This window comes from Oryctolagus cuniculus, chromosome 9 (assembly GCF_051225735.1).
Source record: "Oryctolagus cuniculus isolate XC-2025 breed Fujian yellow rabbit chromosome 9, ASM5122573v1, whole genome shotgun sequence".
NCBI classification, from domain to species: domain Eukaryota; kingdom Metazoa; phylum Chordata; class Mammalia; order Lagomorpha; family Leporidae; genus Oryctolagus; species Oryctolagus cuniculus.
In genome coordinates, this window is record NC_142875.1 from 81,992,786 (window position 1) to 82,015,794 (window position 23,009).

The following is a 23,009-nucleotide window of genomic DNA, read 5'->3' on the forward strand; positions in this document are numbered from 1 at the left end:
GTCTCCCATGCGGGTGCAGGGGCCCAAGGACTTGGGCCATCCTCCACTGCCCTCCCGGGCCACAGCAGAGAGCTGGACTGGAAGAGGAGCAACCAGGACTAGAACCAGCACCTATATGGGATGCCGGAGCCACAGGCGGAGGATTAACCCAGTGCGCCATGGTGCCGGCTCCAAACTCACTTAATTTCTAAATGTATGGCTGTGAAGACTGATGCTATGGAATGAGATGATGCATACTCGGGTCCTTGTCAAAGCAGAACATTCATTATTCCAAGGTTTTGGTCATTTTCTAGGGAAGACTCATTGTGCGAGGCACGATGGATGCAGCGAGACTTACTACACTTCTGCCCCTGGGAAGGAGACTTTGAGACAAGTCATGGTGACAAATCTGGGGCAAGTGAACAAGTGACAAATGACACAGGAAAGGCACAGAACGCTTTGGTGGGTTCACTGGAGGAAAATGGCTTCCGGTTGCAAAAATTCAGGATAGTTCTATGGTGGGAGAACTGTTTCAATTCCCCCTAAAAAGGAACTGGACTTTGGAGAGGGAAAGAATTCAGAACAGAAGGACAGCAGCACCACCAATTTTAAAACAATGGTATCAAAATCTGTGGGTTTTCTTTGGCAGCAGTGGTCACCTCCTGAAGCATGACATACTTTGCTTGTTAACTATTGCTCACTTATTCCTACACCTTGTCTCTCAGATGCAAAGCCAGAGAGCATGGGGATGCCTCTTTGAGGGACCCCAAGCATCTACATTAGTACTTGGGTTATAGAGGCATTTTGGAAGGGAAGAGAGAAAAAGAAGATGCCACAGACGTGTGAACAATCCCCCACTCCTCCACGTCTCCAGAAACAAATACAATGCATGTTGCTGTTGGTGGGATGCAAGATGCATTTTCCGCTTCCTCTGGGAGGGGCCTGAAAGCTTGTCTGGCTGCTTAGAGTAATTAGGTCACCTGAAATGACAGGCAATAAAAACCTCACCACAGGGTTTATGAGAGTCAAGGCTGTAAAAACACAAGGTAGGAATCTATCGTAACCTCTTATTTTTTCCATGTTATTTTGAAAAGTTATTGACTCATAAGTCAAAATAGCCAAAAGCTAAATTCATGGAGAGAGTGTAGGCTGAAGGTGTTGCAGCTCATTCCATGAACTTCTTCCCTTGTTAAACTTGCTGGACTATTTATCTCCTCTCCCCCGAACCATCAGCCTCTCCCAATTCATTGGCTTCTCCCTCGCCACGAAGAAACCTGCTCCTATCCTGCTCATCCTTCAAAGCCCCTGCCCTGACTTTGACCCAGCCCCCCCACCCCCAGCCCCCAACCCTGCAGCTGCAGTCTCTCTCTTCCCTCCTTTCTCAGCCAGGACACTGCAATCTGGCTTCTGTTGCCACCTCTCACGGGAATGACCACACTCATCAATAAATGACCACACTCATCAATGGACTGTGAGATCCAGAGGGTCACTTTTAAACCTTATCTTCTGGGATCTCTCTGTTCCATCAGAGGATGTGGACTGCTCACTCTGTCCTAAATCCTCATTTTTCTTTAGGTTTCTATGAAGCCCATCTCCTGGGTGGTCTCTGTCCTCTCCAAGCTTGAGTCCTTTCCTTCTCGGGCCCCTAGCTGATCCTTAGAACAGTTGGTAAGAGCTGAGTGTTAGGGCTGGTGTTGTGGCATAGTGGGTCAAGCCACCACCTGCAGCACTGGCATCCCATCTGCGCACCGGTTTACATTCTGGCTGCTCCACTTCCAAACCAGCTCCCTGCTAATGCGCCTGGGAAAGCAGTGGAAGATGGCCCAAGTGCTTGGGCCCCTGCACCCACGTGGGAGACTGGGAAAAATGCTCCTGGCTTCAGCCTGACCTAGTCCTGGCCATTGCAGCTATTGGGAGAGTGAACCAGCAGATGGAAGCTCTATCTCTCCCCTTCTCTCTGTAATTCTGACTTTCAAATACATCTTTTTTTTTTAAAGCCCTCACTCTTGCACTCTCTCTGCTCCTAATCTCACCGTGCCCTTGGCCCTAACCCCTCCTATTCTTCTAGGAGCATCAATGTTGGCTTTCCCTTGAGTCCAGGCCTGTCTACACCTGAGGATTCCTGGCAGAGGTCCCCACTCAACATCCCACACTGAGCGTGCGATCTGTGCCTCACCCTAACCCTCTCCTGTCACTCTCGCAGCTCGCTCTGTTCTCCACCAGCCCACCAGAGGACGCACCAGGCCCTCTCTCTGGTGCGCCACCCCAGCACCTCGTGACTCCTGTCTCTCCCATCCACTCTCACGGGGCCTTTAGCATTTCACATTTCCTCCTTGGATCACTGTCATTGTTTCCTAATTGGTATCTTCTCTCTAGGTTGGGTTTTCTCTAATCCGCCCTCCACCCTGAAGCCAGTCTTTCTATAGAACACAGGCTGATCTTGGCCCCCGCCCCCTTCTGGTTTGGAACTCATGAGTGATGTTCAAAACCCCAGCTGTGTGCTTGGTTGCCCTCCATGTTCACAGGGCTCTGAAGGCTCAAGGGACACATTCAGAAGCTGGCCAACCTACACATTCCCTGGCACAGGACACAAGGCCTTCCGAGTCTTGTCATCTTCCTCTCCATCTGCCCCTGACCATTTCTGGCTTTGCCCCTTCCCTGCATGCTCAGTTAGCCACACTGACCTCTCTGTGACCTCTGGAGTGCATCGTGGTGCTATTTCCTACCTCTAAGCCAAGGCCTCTGCTCTTCTCTTGGCCTGTAATGTCTATCAATTACTTGTCCACCTCGCAAATCTCTGCTCTGCTTTCAAACTGCAGCTCAGACATCAACTTCTCTGGGAAATCTTACCCCAACCCCAACAACTGATTGTTCCTGAGCTTCCATCCCATGCATGCCATACTCTTTCTAGAACAGCAGTTCTCTTACTGTGTCATAACTGTATAAATGCACATCTATTTTTATGGCTACACTATGGCCCTTTGACGGGAGGGACCATTTTATTCACCTCTTTTTTTCCCCAAGACCCACAGCTCGGTTGACATGAATAAAAATAAATCTTAGTTTTCCAAAAAGAATTTATTAAAAAAGCCTTTCTTGCGTGTCCCCACTGTTTCAGGTATACTGCATCATGCAGGGATGTGATGAACTCTGCTTGAGACCGAGAGAGCGATTTGCATGGTAGAGGTAGACGCAAAATTATATTTAAGGAGTCTGGAGAGTTAGGGAGAGGGAGGGAGCCATTCCCAGGATTGAGAACAACATGTGCAGTGCAAAGATTTATGGGAATGCCCAGCACGCTGGTCAGAGATTATGTGATATTGCTTTAGAGGGTTGAAAGGATGAAAGAGTTTTTTTTTTAATACATTAAAGAGCTCTAATTCTATAGCAATCACTTTGTAGGAATTTGTAGGAAGACAGTTGTAGATTTAATTCTGGTTTGACTGCTTCCTAGCTATATGGTCTTGAATAATTTTTTTTTTTTAGATTTACTTATGTTTGAAAGGCAAAGTTAGAGAGAGAGAGAGAGAGAGAGAGAGAGGAAGAGATAGAGAGATAAAGATATAGATTGATAGATAGATAGAGAGGGAGAGAGAGGGAGAGAAGTATTTTCCATCTGCTGCTTAATTCCCCAGAAGGCTGCAATGGCCAGTGCTGGACCAGGCTGAAGCCAGGAGCCAGAGCTTTACCCTGGTCTTCCACGTAGGTGGCAAGGCCATCTGCTGCTGCTTTTCTTGGGTCATTAGCAGGGACCTGGATCAGAAGTGGAGCAACTGAGAAATGACCTGGTGCCTATATGGGACGCTGACATTGCAGGCAGCGGCTTTACCTACTATGCCACAATGCTAGCCCCTTGAGCAAATTGTATATCATCTTTAAGCCTTAGTTTCTTGCCTGTAAAATACAAATGGTGGCGGTGGTGCTGCTAGTGATGATTCCACGCTGGTGTTGGGCCAGTTGCGTGGTTTTTGTGAGCTCACGCTAGTCCTCCTCCTCTGCGAGGTAGTTCTTATTGAAGATGAGGAAACAAGAGTTTGGACATTCTGTGATTTGTCCAAGGCCAAACAGCCGGTGACTGACTGGGCTGGGGTTTGAACCCAGGCTACCTCACTCCAGAGCCTCTGTCATAACCATTATACTACACGCCTGCTGGGGTGTAAAGATTGTATAATAAAGACAATGCCCATTAAAGTACTTAATGTACAGCCTAAAACATAAGGACGCTCCATAAATGGAAGCTGCTGTTGCAGACATTTATGTTTAGGACAGGTAGGCCGGGAGGTTAGAATTGAGAAGTGTTGTATGGATCTGGCTTTGCCCAGGAACGTGGATCGCAACCCAGAGGATGGATTTGGTCAGGGTCGTCAGAGGCAGGGGGGTGGAAGAGGATCTGGACGAGGGCAGTGGTGAGGTAGATGGAAAAAGAGGATGAATTCCAGAGGCCAAAGTATACCCCTTGACACGGTGCTCCAGGAGCTTAGATAAGAAGTTAACCGAGAAATGCGATTCTTTAAAAACAGACTTTCACAAAAGTCATTCATGAAGATTGCTTATAAAGTATGCCAAGAATCAGTCTCCGCAATTCATATATGCAGCAACATGGCAGCTGCAGCCTCTCTCCCAACCAAGAACAAACAACTCTCAGAAATTACATAAGCAACTGTGAATACCAAGTTACTCAGCTGTATTTAGTTTCTTGGGAAATTTACATAGAAAATACATATGGAAGTATTATTAGTACTCTAAGCATCTTTGCACTTGTCATATGTATGTTTATGCCTATACTGCTTTAGATTAACTTTTTTTTTTACATTTTAAAGTTGTTTTAGTCTTTACTTCCATGCGTAACTGGATTTAGCCAATAAACTATTTTGATCTATGGATTTAGCATCAACTATTCTGTTTCTCAACTTATGCTTGGATTTTAGCAGGGAAATTGCTTGGAGCACCAGAAATGCTCGCCTATCTCATTACTGACTACCATGCGGTACCTGAGAAAAGTGGAAGGGTGAGTTCAGGGTACATCCTGGCCAGTTCACACGACAGGAGGGCGAGGGACACACTGTAGAGGGGTGGTAACGGGCCGTGGGTCCCATACAGAATGCTGCCAGGCCTCTGCTCGGCGACTTTCTTCGAGTATACAAAAAGCTTTGCCTCAAGGATCTAAAGAGAGGTAGGACAAGAAGAAAAGTATGAGAAAAATTAGCTGGGTACCTCTGGAGCATTTCTGTTTGAAAAAAGCCAGCAGTTACAGAGCAAATATAGTATAAGAGGAAAAGCACGAGTCAATTACTCTGTTTACTGAAGATTATATGATTGGTTTTTCACTCTTCACACCACCAATGGTAAGCACAGATGAATAAATGTGTTTCAATAAACAGCAACTCAGCAATCAAACACCGTTTCTCTCTCTCTGTGTGTGTGTGTGTGTTCAAGGAAGGAAATTTCGCACAACAATAAATGATACTTACCTGCATGAGCTGCATGGAGATTTCATAAATCTCTCTGTTGGTGTCAGAAGCCTTGAATAGAACAAGGTTTAATAGCGTCACTATGTCGAAAGGATAGTTCCTAAAAGAAACATAAACAGCATCGTTTACAAGACAGCCTGGCTAATAATCTTGACAATCGGAGCACAACAAGCTCAGGCACTTACCAATGATCTCCCAGGCCCAATTTTACTTCTATTGTTTGCATTTTATAAGTAGATGGAATACAGTGACTATTTTTACTTAAAATAGAATATCGTCATGCCAGGATGAAAGACCGCAAAAATCTGATGCCAACAGATTTTAATGAAAACCAAATATGAGTGAAGAGAAGAGGAGAGGACATGTGTGTGAAGTTTCTCAATAGCTCATTCAATTCCTATTTTCACATGATGCATCCGAACGTACTAAGTGCAAAACAATGATCAGGAAGTAAGTGTGAGGTACTGACACAGCGTTTGTTAGTAGGAGGAACTGCAGGTTAGTGATGGAGGCAGACTGTACAGTGCAGACCTGGGGGCACAACCCACAGCAGGCCCCCAGACCCCTTAGGAGGAACACCTATGTCGGAGCAGGGTATAAGTAAAACGATTCTTGAAGCATCAGGCCACAGGAGGGGCAGAGTGGCGAATGCCACAGGCAGAGAGGAGAGCATTTTGAAAGATTTTAAGCAAGAAATGGCAAGATAGCCTCTGTAAAAGAAATGACTCTCTATGTAGTAGATGGAATGAAGGAAACAGAGGCATGGCAGGAAATGGGGCTATGGTGGTGGTGGGTTTAGATGATGACTGACCAATGGCCTTCATCCTCAAAGTTTCAGAGAACCAAGTGAAGGATCCACCGTGGGGCAGGGGGCTCATAGATTCCTATCTGAACAATCGTTCTGGCTGCTGTGTAGAGAACGGACTGCAGGGGCTAAGAGCAGAGACTGTTAAAAGAATCCAAAAGAAGGGGCCAGGACTGTGGTGTAGTGAGTAAAGCTATGGCTTACAAAGCCAGCATCCCTTATGGGTGCCAGTTTGAGTCCCAGCTGCTCCGCTTCTGAGCCAACTCCCTACTAATGTGCCTGGGAAAGCAGCAGATGGTCCAAGTACTTGGGACCCTGTTACTCATGGGAGACAAAGATGAAGCTCCTTCCTGGCTTCAGCCTGGCCTAGTGCTGGCTGTTGTGACCAACTTGGTGGTGAACCAGTGGATGGAAGATCTCTCTCTCTCTCTCTCTCTCCCCTTCCCTCGCCCCCTGCCACTGCATAACTCAGACTTCCAAATAAATAAATAAATCTTTAAAAAAAGAGAATCTCAAAAGCAGTTGATGAGGGGTTTGAATTAGGGCAGGGACATTAGAGACAGAAAGGAGGGGATATATTTGCAGACCACTGCGGAGTTAAAATCAGCAGCTTTTGGTCATCATTTGTATGTGTGGGATGGGAACTAGGGGACTGGAACGCAGTGAGTACTGCCCTTGGCAGTAGCACCAATCAGAATATGGAGATTAAATAATGTTTTCTTGTTATTAAAGGGTGACATCTTCTCATTGTATTTCTTTATTTTGCTGCACAAAAGCGATGATAAATCAAGAACTGCCAGTGAGATGAACAAGCAGGGAATGGTCTAGCTGTAGAAGGTGAATGCCTTATGTTTATTTCAGGCCACTCTCAAAAAGCAGAAGATAGCTTGGAGGTGAAAAAATGCATTATCTTTTTTTTCTATGATTTCCATCTTTTGATCCTACATAATTCTATAAAACAACATTGCCTAAAAAGTTCTAGTCTAGGACAGTCACCCTTCTAGAAAATCATATTCCTACTATGAAGACATTCCATATGACTAAGTGAGAGAGAGCAAGAATTGGTTAAAGTCAAGAAAAAGGATTTCCACGTAATATTACTCAACTAGCACATTTTTATGATACCAGTAATGCATGAATACATTTTTCTTCTAAAAGATTCAAGCAACATGTTAGGGCTGAAGAATCCAGTAAAGATGCTTCATTCAAATGGCTGGCACGCTGGTCCTGGCTATGGATAGCTGTATAGAATAAAATGCAGAAGTGACCCATCTATGTTCTCTCTCTCATCTGCTATGGTTCTAGCTCAGAGACAACACTTTGATGTGTATTCCAGGACATATACAAATATGTCCACTTAAATACCCCTTCCCCAAAGCAGAGGATTTTAAACACAAATGTGTGTGCTACTTGATTTCATTTTCACCGAGCTCTAAGGCTTGCTTCAGTCTTCTTAGCATCTGCATAGTATTCCACAGTACGGAGGCATCATAAATAACCATTCTGGTGATGGATGCTGTGATGTGCTACCGGGGGCCTTGTTTTAGGAATGAGGTTCTCAACTCTGCAACTAAATCATTGCAGCTGATATCGCGGAGCTGAATCCTTCCCTGAAAATGCCTTTAGCCAAGGAGATTTGCCCGAGTGAGAATCAGTCTGCTTCCCAGGACCGGGCCATGTGGGGCGGATTATGGTTTTCTTTTCTCTGTTCAGTCTTGCTTGTTTTACTTCCCTATAGATGTCAGCCTTAAGGACACTCCTTAATACATTTTTATGCACTCAGATCTCCATCTGAGAATCTCTTTCCTAGGGAATCGAACCTCTGATATACACTGATAATGTTTAGGGTACTTTCTTTTTCTTTTTTTTTTCCTGACAGGCAGAGTGGACAGTGAGAGAGAGAGAGAGAGAGAGAGAGAAAGGTCTTTTTGCCATTGGTTCACCCTCCAATGGCCGCCATGGCCGGCGCTCTGCGGCCAGCACACCACGCTGATCCGAAGGCAGGAGCCAGGTGCTTCTCCTGGTCTCCCATGGGGTGCAGGGCCCAAGCGCTTGGACCATCCTCCACTGTACTCCCTGGCCACAGCAGAGAGCTGGCCTGGAAGAGGGGCAACCGGGACAGAATCCAGCGCCCCGACTGGGACTAGAACCCGGTGTGCCGGCGCCGCTAGGTGGAGGATTAGCCTATTGAGCCATGGTGCCGGCCAAGGGTACTTTTAATTTCTCAATATTACGGAGCAACAAACACCAAATATATTTTTTTAGAAAATATTCCTAGAAAATATCATTCAGAGGCAAAGACTTTTTTCAATTTTGGTAGATATTGCTATGTTGTCCCTCCAAAATAGCTCTATTTATTTGCATTCTACAATGATTACTTTTCTGGAACTTTTATTTTTAAATGAACACAGCGTACAGGTGGTGTCTTTGTTGGGAAATTGGGGAGGCCCCCAGATGATGGCGGGGATGATGACAGGGCTCAGAATGATGATGGATGAAGGAGGTTATCATCTGCTTACTTCGTGCCCCGCACAGCACCAACGCCTTTACTGAGATTTGTTATTTAAGCCTTACCACAAGCTCAGAGAGTTGAGGACTCTCCCAAGATCATACAGAAGGGGTGGAACCTAGACCCCAAGATGTGTCTGATTCTAAAGAATTCAAGTGCTAGACCACAATGTTCTCAGCCTTGTAGACAACCCAAATAGCACAGTGAGTGCGCTGTTAGCCCATCTTACTTGGAACTCTTACAAACTGCAGTATCTAGAGAAAGTAGAAAGAGCTTCTTCCCAGGTTCCCCAGCAGCAGAGATGCCCAGCTGCTGCTCTGTCTCTGGGTTTCATAATATATATTTACACCGAAAAGAACCCCCCAAAATACTGCCATTTGAATAGGGACTTAAAGGCAGGAAAGGGGTAGACGAAGCCTCCTTCTTTTTTTTTTTTTTTTTTTTTTTTTTGACAGGCAGAGTGGACAGTGAGAGAGAGAGAGACAGAGAGAAAGGTCTTCCTTTTGCCGTTGGTTCACCCTCCAATGGCCGCCGCGGCTGGCGCGCTGCGGCCGGCACACCGCGCTGATCCGATGGCAGGAGCCAGGAGCCAGGTGCTTTTCCTGGTCTCCCATGGGGTGCAGGGCCCAAGCACCTGGGCCATCCTCCACTGCACTCCCTGGCCACAGCAGAGGGCTGGCCTGGAAGAGGGGCAACCGGGACAGAATCCGGTGCCCCGACCGGGACTAGAACCCGGTGTGCCGGCGCTGCTAGGCGGAGGATTAGCCTAGTGAGCCGCGGCGCCGGCCTGAAGCCTCCTTCTTATGCAAGCCATACACTTGACCATGTGATTAGGGCACTCAATTAGTCACTTAAGACTGAGCCATGAAATTCATTGACAGGAACAGCACAGAAGCAGAAAATGAAAGAAACCCAGAGAAGGAAAGCAGAAATATTCCACATAAGCAAAAGAGCACACCTAGAAAGCTGCACTTAGATGTTTAAAATAGGCTTAGAACCAAAATGCTACACCTTTCAGTACTTGTTCAACATAGACAGGGTTAAAGAGAAGTAACAGCTGTTTTCATACAGTGCAACCAAACAGTAAACTACATATGGATGGTAAGCAGAATGCAGAAAGGAAACAAGACATAAAACCATTTCTTCCAATGTACAAGAGAGGGGATTTTGGAGAATTTGGGAGACGTCTATTAGCTGTGGACAAAATGACCAAGCTTGGGATGACTTTGAAATATTCTGAAGAGAAACAGCTTTTATTAGTTGATGGAGAGGATTATGTCATAACCTTGTCCCTCCAACAACTGGAGAATAGTTTACACAGGGGTGCTAACTATGTGCCCGGCCTTAGACCAAGAAATGGGCTTTACTTAATCCTTAAGCTTACCCCATCTTATCCACAAGGAAGCAGTTGTAACTTGCTCAACAGGGCACACCTGATTAGATGCAGTGTGAGGGTTTGAACCCACGACAATCGATTTCCAGACCCCAAATTGCCACACTGCGCTCTCCTGAAATACTCCAGTGGGCGGACAAGGCTGAATGAGGCTACGCATGATCGGGTAGAGTGTGATATGCATTCATGAGTCATTAGCTTCTCTTGTCTTCCCTGTTAATGGATGAGTGTTATTTCCTTAAGAAAATGTGGGGCATTTATTTTTAGGAATTTAAATTTGCTAGGCTTGGTTTAAATTAAGAAAGATTTATAGGATGTTAACTTGGAGCAAAATAAACATGCAAACAATGAGAACACAAACTACCTTCAAAAATAGACCAAATAAAATTCTTTTAAAAATTAAAACTTTGATCTTAAAAATAGTTCTAGAATATCTAATAACATATTTTAAGCTCATGTTGGAGGGTAAAAATAAAAACAATGGTATTTTAACTATTTAATTAAATGTGAGTTAAGGTAGTGATTGGAAATGGCCCACACTTTAAATATACAGCATATGATTTACCATGATTTATATCCTTGGAAAGCCATTTAGTTTCTTTTTTAGTTTCCTTATCTGTTCTGCACTGATCTCATTGGGAGGGAGTTGAGAAGTTAGTAAGAACATGCACAGAAGCCAAATATTTATTTGAACTAAAGCTGCTTGACAGGTAAGCTGTTTTCTTTCATGCTGTATTATAGTACCGACAAGTATTTGATAGTTTTTAATGAAAAGCATAAATATATTTTATGAAAACTTCTTCAAAATTAATATTACATTTTCAAATTTATCCTCACTTTCCCTGGTCCTACTCAAGTTCCATTCTGGTTTCTTGTCTCCCAGTTTCATCAGAGTCATAGCATAGCCTCACATAGCTAATCTCCATGTATGAACATACATGTCCACATAAACACACAGCCCTATTTCTGCAAAGGAAATGGAAAAAGAATGTAGAGGATAAATTTTCTTTTAATTATCACATCTAATGAGCAGAAGGATCGATATATTAACTATATAAAAATAATTTATTCTTCTAAAACTAAAGGTAGAAAATTAAAGTTGACAAGAGCACTTACAAGTTTCAGTCTATTAAGCTGACCCAACTGTAAGTGGTTTGTTAATGAAGGAATCTGCTTATAAACAGTCATAGTCCCCTAAAACTGAATCCACATGTGATCAGTTCTGTTTGAAAAGGAGGAGGAAATTATTTATTTTACAAGAAAGATTCTTTGTTGTGGAAAATGGCCTGTGGGAGTTACTATACAGACAACTTGCTTAAGAAATTTAAAATGTGATTCATTTTGCATATGACTCTTTGGGAACTTAGTTCATAAGATAAAATAGTTAATTGCTTTTCAGGTATAAACTTACAGAGAACAAATCAAGTAAATGCTGAACACATTAGAATTGATTTTCAAAAAAAAAATCAAATGTCTGGACATTTGTGCAAAATGTCCGACATAGTGCAAAGATTGTACAAGGCTTTCTGGAACCCTGTCTAGACTACATGGGCTGAGAATTTATGGGGATAAAGAGCAAGTTCAGGCCACAGTTGAAACTTTAAACTCGGAACCTGCCTGTGGTGAGAAATGGCAGAAGTGTTGGCCACTGTGAGGTCCTGGCCATGGGGTCCCCTGGCCCACTGTCCTTCCTTTGGGAGTGGTGGGCATCACAAATGTACATAGATAAGCAATGCTTGTCCAAAAAATCTGAATAGCTCAGTAGGATTCTTTAAATAATCCACTTGGAACACAAAGCATTTTAGGCCTAATATTTTTGTGACTAGAGATATTACTGAAATTGAGACTATATTGCTAAATTCACAGAGCATTCATTTTTTTCCCTAAGGAAAAAAAATACCTAGATTTAGTCACAGGAATGCAGTGTGATATGTTATGAGATGACCATGCAGTGAAATAAATTTGACTACAACAGTTCAAACCAAGTTCACTGGGTGAAGGACAGCAGAGAGGGGAAACTTTTATGACTTTTATTTGTCAAAGAATAGACGTCCAAGTCACAGATTCTAAATACATATTTTGAAATCAAAGGGTTATGTGGACAAAACTTTCATTTTTAAAATGTTGAAATATCTGAAAATAAGAACAAAAACACTCCAGGGAAAGAGGTTTTTGCAACAGTGTTATTTTGCTAGTGCTTTGTAAGTATAAATAATTTTTCAATAATACTTTTATCAGGAAATAAAATAGAATGGAAAATCAGTTTAGGTTGTATCCATCTGCTGCAGCTTTTATGGAGATTAAAGCATACAAAAAAAAAAGAAGTAAAAATTCTGCTAGTGAGATTTAGAATAATGAAAGCTTTATCATGTAATGATATCTTCTATCTTTTTAAAAGAAGGAGAAACATTTTAAAGAAAAACTTATCTTTTTAAATAGCATGCTTATTTTGGGTTTATTGAAAGTAGATGTCTTTTAAAACACTGTTCTTATTAATTTAGACCCATAATAGGTTAGAATTTAAAACAAATTCACTTTTGTTCCCTGCATCCAATAGCTCAAGATAGTTATTTAAATATATTTGATTAAAAAGGAAAAATCTAAAGTCTATGAAGGGTCTTTTAAAAAATAAACTTAAGCTTCATTCTCTCAATTTTCCTGCTACCTAACTTATTTCTTGTGAATACTTTATGCAACTTGGAGAATCTACATTAAGCCTTTCATCTTTTCTATGAAAAAATTTCACTCAATAAATCTTAGCATTGAAAGACCAATATACATAATCAGGATAGTGTTTTTTTTTTAATATTTGAGAAAGGTGACAAAAGGAGGGAAAAGATGAGTGGGGAGAGAGGGAGAGAGAGAGGAAGAGAGGGAGAGAGGGAGAGGGGGAGAGCAAGAGAGAGAAAGAAAGAGACAGACAGATACAGAGAAAGCATGCACAAATGTCCCATCCACTGATCCACTCTTCAAATGCTGGGGATGTCCTGGGCTGGGCCCAGCTAAAGCTGGGAACCAGGAATACAACTGGGGGTCAGGAACTCAATTACTTGAGTCCTCATTGCTGCCTCCTAGGGCCTACACTGGTCATGGAGCCTAGTGACCCTGATACGGGATGCTGGGGTCTTGACTGCTAGGCCAGTTGCCTGCCCTGTAGTGTAGTGGTTTTGAAAATATAATCTATGGAATTTGCAGTGTCACCATTTCTTTTTTTTTCCCCAAAGTTTTGGACAAAAGAAGTTTTAAAATTTGTAGGCCACCTTCTGGGTTTGGTTTGAAAATGACTAAAGGATTTATAATTCACACTTGTCACAAATACTTCTAGATATTATTTAGTTCCTTTAATGTATCTTTTTAAACATGGTTTACAAGTACTTGATCTAATGTTTCACAGTGAATTTTGAGGCACTTAGAAGATTTATGATGCGGGGGGCGGTTGACCTGGTGGTGAAGCTCCTGCCTGAGATGCCTGCACACCGGATCAGAGTGCCTGGTTCCATTTCCAGCTCTGCTCCTGATTCCGTTTTCCTGCTAATGTAGACCCTGGCAGGTGACTGTGCTAGCTCAAGAAATTGGTCTCTGTCATCAGTGTGGGAGACCTGGATTGAGTTCCTGGGTCCTGGCTTTGGCCCAAGCCTAGCTCCCACCACTGCAGGCATTTGAGGAGAGAACCAGTGGACAGGAGCTTTCTCTTTTTTTTACCCTGTCTGCCCCTTGGGAAGCAGTGGGGTGGTGGTGGTGGTGGTTGGTGGCATGCTGTAGCAACAATTCACTCTGATAAAATGAGAAAAAAACATAACTGCAAACTTACAGGGAGTGGTTTATCCGCCGGGGACACATAGGCCATTTTGTATTTTCATAGACCTTGCTCAGATAATTGCAAAACAGTCATATTGTGAATATCTGCTACTTATGACTACTAAGAAAAATTCCTACCTGCTTCCACACACAGTTGCTATGGCTTTGAAGCAGCCAGATGCAAGTTGGTAGGAGCCTGTGTAGCATCGGTCAATTGCCCAATTAAAAAGATTTATTTGGTCAGGATTGAGTTCCAATAGCAAGACAACAACTTCACAGCCGAGTTGGTGAACCTGAATATATGAGGCAAATCAATTATTCACAATTAAGAAAACAATGTGCTAGAGAAAGATTTAAGATCAAGCTTAGTCAATATACATTTAGTAAAATCAAAGACTGGTCATCCCTTTTGATTAATTTTAAGGTACATATTCTTCTTCAAGAGGGTGTAATGTTACAATGGAAAACTAAAATATATACACTCCATTAACCATCTCTAAATCTAGTCTATATTTTAACTCTGAAAAAGTGGTAAATTTTTGGAAATATTTATTTTTTTGCATTTAACATTTTTTTTCCTGAAGAACACAAGTGCTTGGTTAAAAAAATCAAATATACAATAGAATATCCTCTATGTATACAAAATCAGAGGCTTGATCAGTAAATATACCATGTGAAGCTTGACTGCCAATTTTTTACAAAGAAATCCAGTCTCAACAGACTTTTCTTCACTGGAGGCTTCCCCAGGGAAACACACCCCATGTAGAATTCAGAGGATTCCTATCTGTTGATTGCTTCATTGCCTGTGGCATCAGGATCACGGCGGCCACGCACATTTGTCCAGGAGGAGCCCAGGGCCTGGAGGCCGCGTGCCCTACCATGTTCCTGCTTCTCCTCAAGGTGCCCACTCTTCCTGCTACTTGCACCCAGTTAGAGAAGGAACGATCCTGTCTTGTTTGCTTTTTTCCTTACAGGATTTGGCCCAGATGGGAGAGACATGCTAACTGGATGACCAGGCATCTTCAACCTAGTTTCCTCGACAGGCTTAGGTAATCAGCAGTAAATCAACTTAAAAATAACACTTTCTGGGGTTGGTGCTGTGGTGTAGTCGCGTAAAGCCCCTGTCTGCAGCGCTGGCATCTCATATGGGTACCAGTTCGAGTCTCGGCTGCTCCGCTTCCAATCCAGCTCAATGCTAATGCACCTGGGAAAGCAGTGGAGGATGGCCCAAGTGCTTGGGCCCCAGCACCCACGTGGGAAATCTGGAAAAGCTCCTGGCTTCAGATAAGCTCAGCTCTGGCCATTGAGGCCATTTGGGGGGTGAAACGACAAGTGGAAGACTCTCTCTGTCTCTACCTCTCTGTAACTCTTTCAAATAAAATGAAATAAGTATTTTTTTTAAAATTTCCTTAAAAGGTTAGTTTGACTTGGAAGAAAATCAGCTGGATTTTATTGCAATGCAAACTTTAGAAAGTTTGCATTGAAGAATAAAATTGATATAGTATACAATTTATGAGTATATGATGAATTATCTTAACCGAATATGCTAGTGTGGTTACCACCAGGTCCAAAGTCCAGAACATTGCCAGCCTGGTGAAGCTAACTTTGGTACTCTCTCCTGCCAGAAGCAGCCACTATATTGACTTCTGCCTCCATCAGTTACTTTGGACTATTTTTGAACTCTACACAAACTGAGTTATATAGTTTATAATTCTGAATGTCTTTACTTTGCATTTCCCCGATGCTATAGACTGAAAGTTTGTGCCTGTCCCAAAGTGATATGGTAAACCCAAATACCCACTGTGAAGGTACCTTTTATTTTATTAGAAAAAGCTTTTTTTTGAGCTAACATATTTTCATTTTACATTATGGTCACAGGCTTATGCTCCACTAAATAAAGAGTTCAACAGACGAAAAGCAAAGAGACTATAGTTCATCAGGGACACAGGCAAGGGCCATAAACAACAATGAAGTGAAAAGATGTCAACTTTACCCCTATACAGTCAAGACAGTCACGCATCATCTAAAGTGCAGTAGTATATAACTCCTAACAATTTACTCAACAAAGACTCAGAACGAAGTTTGACAAAACACTGTATCTGCAGCAAAACTGATACACACAGGCATTTCTTTCTTTTATTGGTTTTGTTTTTTTAAAAAAACTTTTAGCTCCTATATATAAGGGAGAACATGTGGTGTTTGTCTAAGTATATGTATATACATTTCTTTATCTATTTATCTGATGAATGATATCAGATTGGTTTTGATTCCACAGATTGGCTGTTGTGAACAGCCCTATTATAAACATGGTGGCACAGGTACCTCTTTGATACAATGTGTTCATGTCTTTTGGGTATATTGTCAGTGGTGAGATTGCTGGATCAGGGTCACATGACAATTCTATTTCTACTTTTTTTTTTTTTAAGAAATCTCCGTGCTGGTTTCCACAGTGGCTGCACTAATTTACATTCCCATCAACAGTGTAAAAGAATTCCCCTTTCTCCACATCTTTGCCAGCATTTACTCTGACAATATTTAGAGGTGAGGTAATTGGATCTTGAGAGAGTGGTCCTCATGACTGGCCTTAGTTACCTTTACCCTTTGGCCATGTGAGGACATAGCCAAGAGATAGCTGTCCATGAACAAGGAATGTAAGAAATACATTTCTGTTGCTAACACACTCTATGGTATTTCATAGTAGCAGCCTGAATGAACTACTTACAAATGAGCTTGAGAACCTTTTCTTCTATTTACTGACCATTTCAGTAATGCCTTCTGTGAATCACTTACGTTTCTGGCTCATTTTTTACTCAGTTTGCCCTTATTAATTTGTAAGGGTCCTTTATATATTCTAGGTAAGAACTTTTTCCTGGTTATGTGATACCAACATCTCAATCTATGGCTGCCTGTTTTCACTAATAAAAATGTATTTTAGAGAACAAAAGTCATTACTCATTCCTTCCACATGGCCAATAATTTTTGCATCCTGTTTAGGAAGTTTTACTGTAACCTCCAGGAAGAAGATGTTATTTTGTGTCATTTTTCAGAAATTTTAGTATTTGAGCTTTTACATTAGATGCACAATCCACCTACAATGCATCTCAGTAGACAGAGTAAGAAAGGAATCAAATTTATGTATATATATTTTAATATCGTTATTTAATTGACCAAAATCATTCATTGAAAAAACCTTCTTTTCCCCACAGCTCTAATGTCACCTGTGATATAAAAGAAGTGTCCTTATATATTTGTGGGCCATTTTCCAGTTGCCTTCTGCATTTTACTCCACTGTATTTATTTATTCTTTGGCCAATGGTACAGTGTTTTAATCACTGTGAGTTTATAAGTCTATTAAAGTAAGTGTTTTCACTTTATGATGTTCAAAATTATTTTAGCTATTCTTGATCCTTTTTAATTTCACATATTTATTTATTTATTTTTTTACAATTTTTTTTCTTGTATGAAAAATTATTTGATGAATATTTAACAAGTATTTCCAAAGCACAGTTTATGGTTAAAATGCCCCCCCCCCCCATAACTTTCCTCCCACTCGCACCCCTCCTATCTCCCGCTCCCTCTCCCCTACCATTCACATCAAGATACATTTTCAATTATCTTTATATACAGAAGATTGATTTAGTATATATTAAGTAAAGATTTCATCAGTTTGCACCCACACAGAAACACAAAGTGTAAAATACTGTTTGAGTACTAGTTATAGCATTAATTCACATTGGACAACACATTAAGGACAGAGATCCCACATGAGGAGTAAGTACACAGTGACTCCTGTTGTTGACTTAACAATTTGACACTCTTGTTTATGGCGTCAGAAATCTCCCTAGGCTCTAGTCATGAGTTGCCAAGGCTATGGAAGCCTTTTGAGTTCGCCAACTTTGATCTTATTCAGACAGGGTCATAGTCAAAGTGGAAGTTCACTCCTCCCTTCAGAGAAAGGTACCTCCTTCTTTGATGACCTGTTCTTTCCACTGGGATCTCACTTGCAGAGATCTTTCATTTACTTTTTTTTTTTTTTTTTTTTTTGCCAGAGTGTCTTGGCTTTCCATGCCTAAAATACTCTCATGGGCTCTTTAGCCAGATCTGAACGCCCAAAGGGCTGATTCTGAGGCCAGAGTGCTGTTTAGGACATCTGCCATTCTAATTCCACATATTTATTTTAAAAGAAACTTGTTAGGACAGGCATTTGGTGCAGCAGTTAAGATGCTGCTTGGCGTGCCTGCATCCCACATCAAAGTGTCCAAGTTCAAGGCCCAGCTCCATTTATGATTCTAGCTTTCTACTGATGCTCATTCTCAAAGGCAGCAGTAACCACGCAAGTAAGTGGTTGTCTGCCACCCACATAAGAGACCTGGATTGAGTTCCTGGCTCCTGGCTTCAGCCCAGTCCTCCCCTGCTTGTTGCAAGAATTTGGGGAGTGAATCAGGATGAAGGATCTCTGTCCATCTGTCTCTGTGTCTCTGCCATTCAAATAAAATTGAATGGATATGCAAATAAATAAAAAATTAAAAGAAATGTGACAGTTGCTACAAAAATCTTTCTAGGACTTTGAGATTACATTATATCTAAAAATCATGTTAATGGAGAATTGACATCTTTATGGCTAGTGCATGAGTATGGTATATTCTTCCATTTATTCTCTCAGTTTTTCCCATTAGTGCTTTATATATTTCTATGTAAGAGGTCCTGCACATTTTTGAGATTTATTCCTAAATAGTTAATATTCATTCCTAGTTAAAAGATGCTACTATACATTGTATAATTACAAAATTATTTTTCCAATTGTTTACTGCTGCCATACGGAAACACATTTTTTTTACTTTCAACTAGCAACCTTACGAAATTCACTTATTAATTCCAACATTTAATAGATTATTTTTGATTTCCCACGTATACAAATGTGTATCTGTGAATAAGTATTTTTTCACTCCTTTTATCTTTTCTTTCCTAATGCACTGCCTAGGATCTACAGTATAATGTTGATAGTGGTGTTGAAAGTGGGCTTCCTTGGTCATTCTAATCTCAGAAAGGATACTTCAATATACAGTCATCCCTTGATTGGTTCCATGACCCCGCAACCCTTCACGATACCAAAATCCATGTACGCTCAAGTCTCTTATAAAAAATGACATAGTGGAGCCGGTGCTGAGGCTCACTTGGTTAATCCTCTGCCTGCAGCGCCGGCACCCCATATGAGCGCCAGTTCTAGTCCCAGTTGCTCCTCTTCCAGTCCAGCTCTCTGCTGTGGCCTGGGAGGGCAGTGGAGGATGGCCCAAGGCTCCTGGCTCCTGGCTTCGGATCAGCACAGCGCCGGCCATTGTGGCCATTTGGGGAGTGAGCCAACAGAGGGAAGACCTTTCTCTATGTCTCTCTCTCTCACTGTCTAAAACTCTACCTGTCAAATAAAAAAAAAAAAAAAATGACAGTACTTGCATCTAACCTATGTATATCCTCCAATGTAATCTCTAGATTACATAATCTCTACATTATGCAGCTTATTAAAATGTAAATGCAACATAAATAGTTGTTAGACTACATTTTAAGGAGATAATGACAAGAAAGAAGTCTGTACATGTCTATACTTAGACACAATCTTTTTTTCTACTTCTGATCCATGACTGGTTGAATTTGTGGATGTGGATACAGAATGCTGACTGTACTTTTGCAATGAACTGAAAGCTATTTGTATTTGAACATTAAGCCAACCTGCAGTTCTTAAATAAAGTTTGGTTATATGAATCACCATTTATATATATGTGTATATATATATATATATATATATACACACATACACACACATCTATCACTGAATTCAATTTATGAATGCAATTGTCTTTTAATTTTTTTTCTTGTTATATATGTGTCCAATTTTACTGTTAAGGTTATGCTGGTCTCATTAAATGTACTGGGATGTATTTACTCTTGATCTGTTTTCTCTTTTTAATAATTTTTATTTAATCAATGTAACTGTTCCTTAAATGTTTGGCAGGATTTATCTGCAAAGTCATCTGGTATTAGTTTTCTTTATTTCTTATTTTCTTTCCTGATTCTTCTCTAATACTTCTATGAATACTCAGATTTTCCTCTTCTTCCTGTACATTAGTCTTCTAACAAATTAAACTTTTGACATTAGTGCTTATTAAACAGTAAAACTATTTTTCATTAATTTCTGTTCTTATTGCTATTATTTCATTCATTGTACTTTTTAAGGAGTCTGATATCCTATTACTGATATGATATTATTAGGATGGATTATGAGCCTTTTTTCTTTCTAATACATGCATTTTTTAAGTCTAAACATTTCATTCTAAGCAAGAGTTTATTATAGCCCAGTTTAGTATTTTCATTATTCTTCAGTTAAAATATTTTCCAGTTTCCATCGCTATTATATTAGTTATTTGACTCAGTGGTTAACTGGATTTTTTTTTTAAAGATTTATTTATTTGAAAGAGAGTGAAGGGGGGGGGGGAGAGATAGAGAGAGAGAGAATGAATATCTTCCATCAACTAGTTCACTCACCAAATGGTCAAAACAGCCAGGGCTGAGCCAGGCCAAAGTCAAGAGCAAAGAACTCGATCTTTGTCTCCCACATGGGTGGCAGGGGCCAAGCAGTTGGGTCATCATCCAGGGCCTTCCCACATACAATATGTGCTGCTGGTGTCACAAGTGGTAGCTTAACCTGTTGTGCCACAGCACTGAAATTATCTTTTCATTTTTCACTACTACTTCAATGTTACTGTGAATATAGAATTCATTTGACTTTTGTGAAGACTTGCTTGATAACCCGACTTATGATAAATTTTAGTAAATGTTACCATGTTTTTGACCCCGTATCATAGTTGTAATGTGAATAATTTGGGTAGCTAATACATGAAGAGATTGTGTTGTGAACAATACTTTCAAAAACAATGTACTTTTGCTTATTACTTACTCGTAAATCTTGACAAGCTAGAATGTTGTCAAGCCACTTATAGAGGTAGCCATCTGGAGAGAGGCCCACATTGTCAAAAACAGGGCCGCAACACAATACTGCCGACATCGCCTGAGAATAAAAACACAACAAAATGTGAAAATGAAACCTAGACAAATTTGTTTTTATAAAACAGAACTATTAGATTTACAAATAAAAGACTTCTAAAGGCAGTATTTTTCCTAGATTTCAAAGACTTCATTAGTAGATTTAATAAAAAATAAAAGATTCCAAATTCAGCTCTTTTTATGTGTTAAAAACCATAAATTTAACTTTGTGGATGTATAATTTTATGACTATCACAAATCTTTAGATGAAAGCATGAACAATCAAAGGAAAATGACCATTTCACAACGTTTAAAACACATTTTTCTTCAGCGATTTTGAGTGCATTCTGCTTATAAGAGAAATACTGCTTTTTCAAATTTTGCTTTTTTAACACTATTTGAGTAATATACTGGGTTGACAAACTATGAAAAATATAAAAATAATTATGATCCTTTACCAACGGTAAAGAAAATGAAAAATGTGAACTTCAGTTTCTACAGAGGGGAGAAGAATGAAGGGAAGACAGGTCAAAGGGGGATCTTGATTGATGTACACTCACCAGGTCTAATAGACTGTGAGGACCATCGCATAAATTAGCTCCACTGGGGCCAAGGTCAACTGAGAGTCACTAACTTGTAGAACAAATAACAGAACTGATATAAAGTTAATTTTCTAAAATAAATGGGGCTGTAAGGAGTCATGCTGTGAAGCCTTTGATCAGTCCTCGTTGCATGGAAATTTTATTACTGGTGATCGCAGGACTGGGGGAGAGGAGGAGACTGGACAGGGCACTCAGCCCTTGGTAGATTTTGAACTTGAGTGCCACCTTTCTGTTTTGGGTTGCAAGTTTATTTGTAAGACAGCTATTAAGGGGTAAATTAGAAAAATCTCAAGGTTCCCAAATAGTAGAAACAATGGATAAAAGTGGGAATTTGCCAAAGTTTTCCATTTTGAAATTGTGACCAGAACTGGAATACTCATATTTACATGTTTACATGTTTACAAATATCTATGTTTATATGTAAATTCTGAACTCAGTGAATGCGTTTATTTTTATAAGTATGCCTATTTGATACTTTTGCATTTGCACTTCAATTTTATCACATCAATAATATTATGCTATTTATTTTAGCCTTATATTTAAGGTATGGTTGTTAATTTGAGGAAACACACCATTGATCTGACAAAACTCAGTGAGGAAATGTCACCTACTTTTAATGCACAATACTGGTATCTTGTAATCTGATGATTTCTGTCACTGTAGCGATCCAGAGGAGTGAACATAATGCTGAAGGGTCCCGCCCACTGGCTGAACAAGATGAAAAGGTGGTGCCGCAGGCTTTGCTGGGGGAAGAGAAACCTTCGGTGGTGAACTAGGGAGAAAAACGCGGAGTTAGAGTCTCCCACACTGAGGTCTGTATCACTGCTCCACAATGAGGCTTCCGAAAGTGTGGGAAAAATGGAATTAGAAAATAAAATTTTGGTGTAAAAAACTGAAATCTTTCCATATGAGGGACTTTAAAAGTTCATGGAAAACACCTATTATGAAAAAAAGTATTCATGGATTTCAAAATTTTCTACAATCAAAATAGTTATGTTTTAATTTCAGTTTTCCTTGAACTTCTTTTTAATTTGAGAGGCAGACATACACACAAATACACACAAACAGAGAAAGAGAGAGAAAGGCTCCCATCCTCTGGTTTAACCCCGAAATGTCCACATTAGCCAGGGCTGAGCCTTAGGCCAAAGCTGGGAGCCAGGAGCTCAGTCCAGGTCTCCCACAGAAATGGCAGGAACCCAACCACTTAAGCCAACAACACTGCTTCCCAGGGTCTGTATCAGCATGAAGCTGGAGTCAAGAGGCAGAGCTTGGGATCAAAATCAGTACTCCATGTGGTACACGGGTGTCGGACCCAGTGTCTTAACTGCTAGGCTAAACACCCACCTCTCCATGAACTTTTTGAAGCACTTTTGTACCAGATTCTTAAGTTTTGGGGAAAGGGTCAATTTGATTTCCT

The 23,009-nt window shown here is 40.9% G+C and overlaps 1 protein-coding gene across 6 annotated transcripts in view; it reads right to left on the bottom strand.

The window, feature by feature from the left end:
• FRY (FRY microtubule binding protein) overlaps positions 1-23,009 on the bottom strand; it is a 499,640-nt gene that overhangs the window by 97,838 nt on the left and 378,793 nt on the right. For all 6 annotated transcript variants that reach the window (XM_008273531.5, XM_089304252.1, XM_002720581.6 and 3 more), the window contains 5 exons: positions 22,204-22,364; positions 20,905-21,015; positions 14,094-14,248; positions 5,451-5,550; positions 4,971-5,142 (listed from right to left, as the gene is read on the bottom strand). In XM_008273531.5, coding sequence (XP_008271753.4) covers positions 4,971-5,142; positions 5,451-5,550; positions 14,094-14,248; positions 20,905-21,015; positions 22,204-22,364 — 699 coding nt within the window. The remainder of the gene's footprint in view (positions 1-4,970; positions 5,143-5,450; positions 5,551-14,093; positions 14,249-20,904; positions 21,016-22,203; positions 22,365-23,009) is intronic.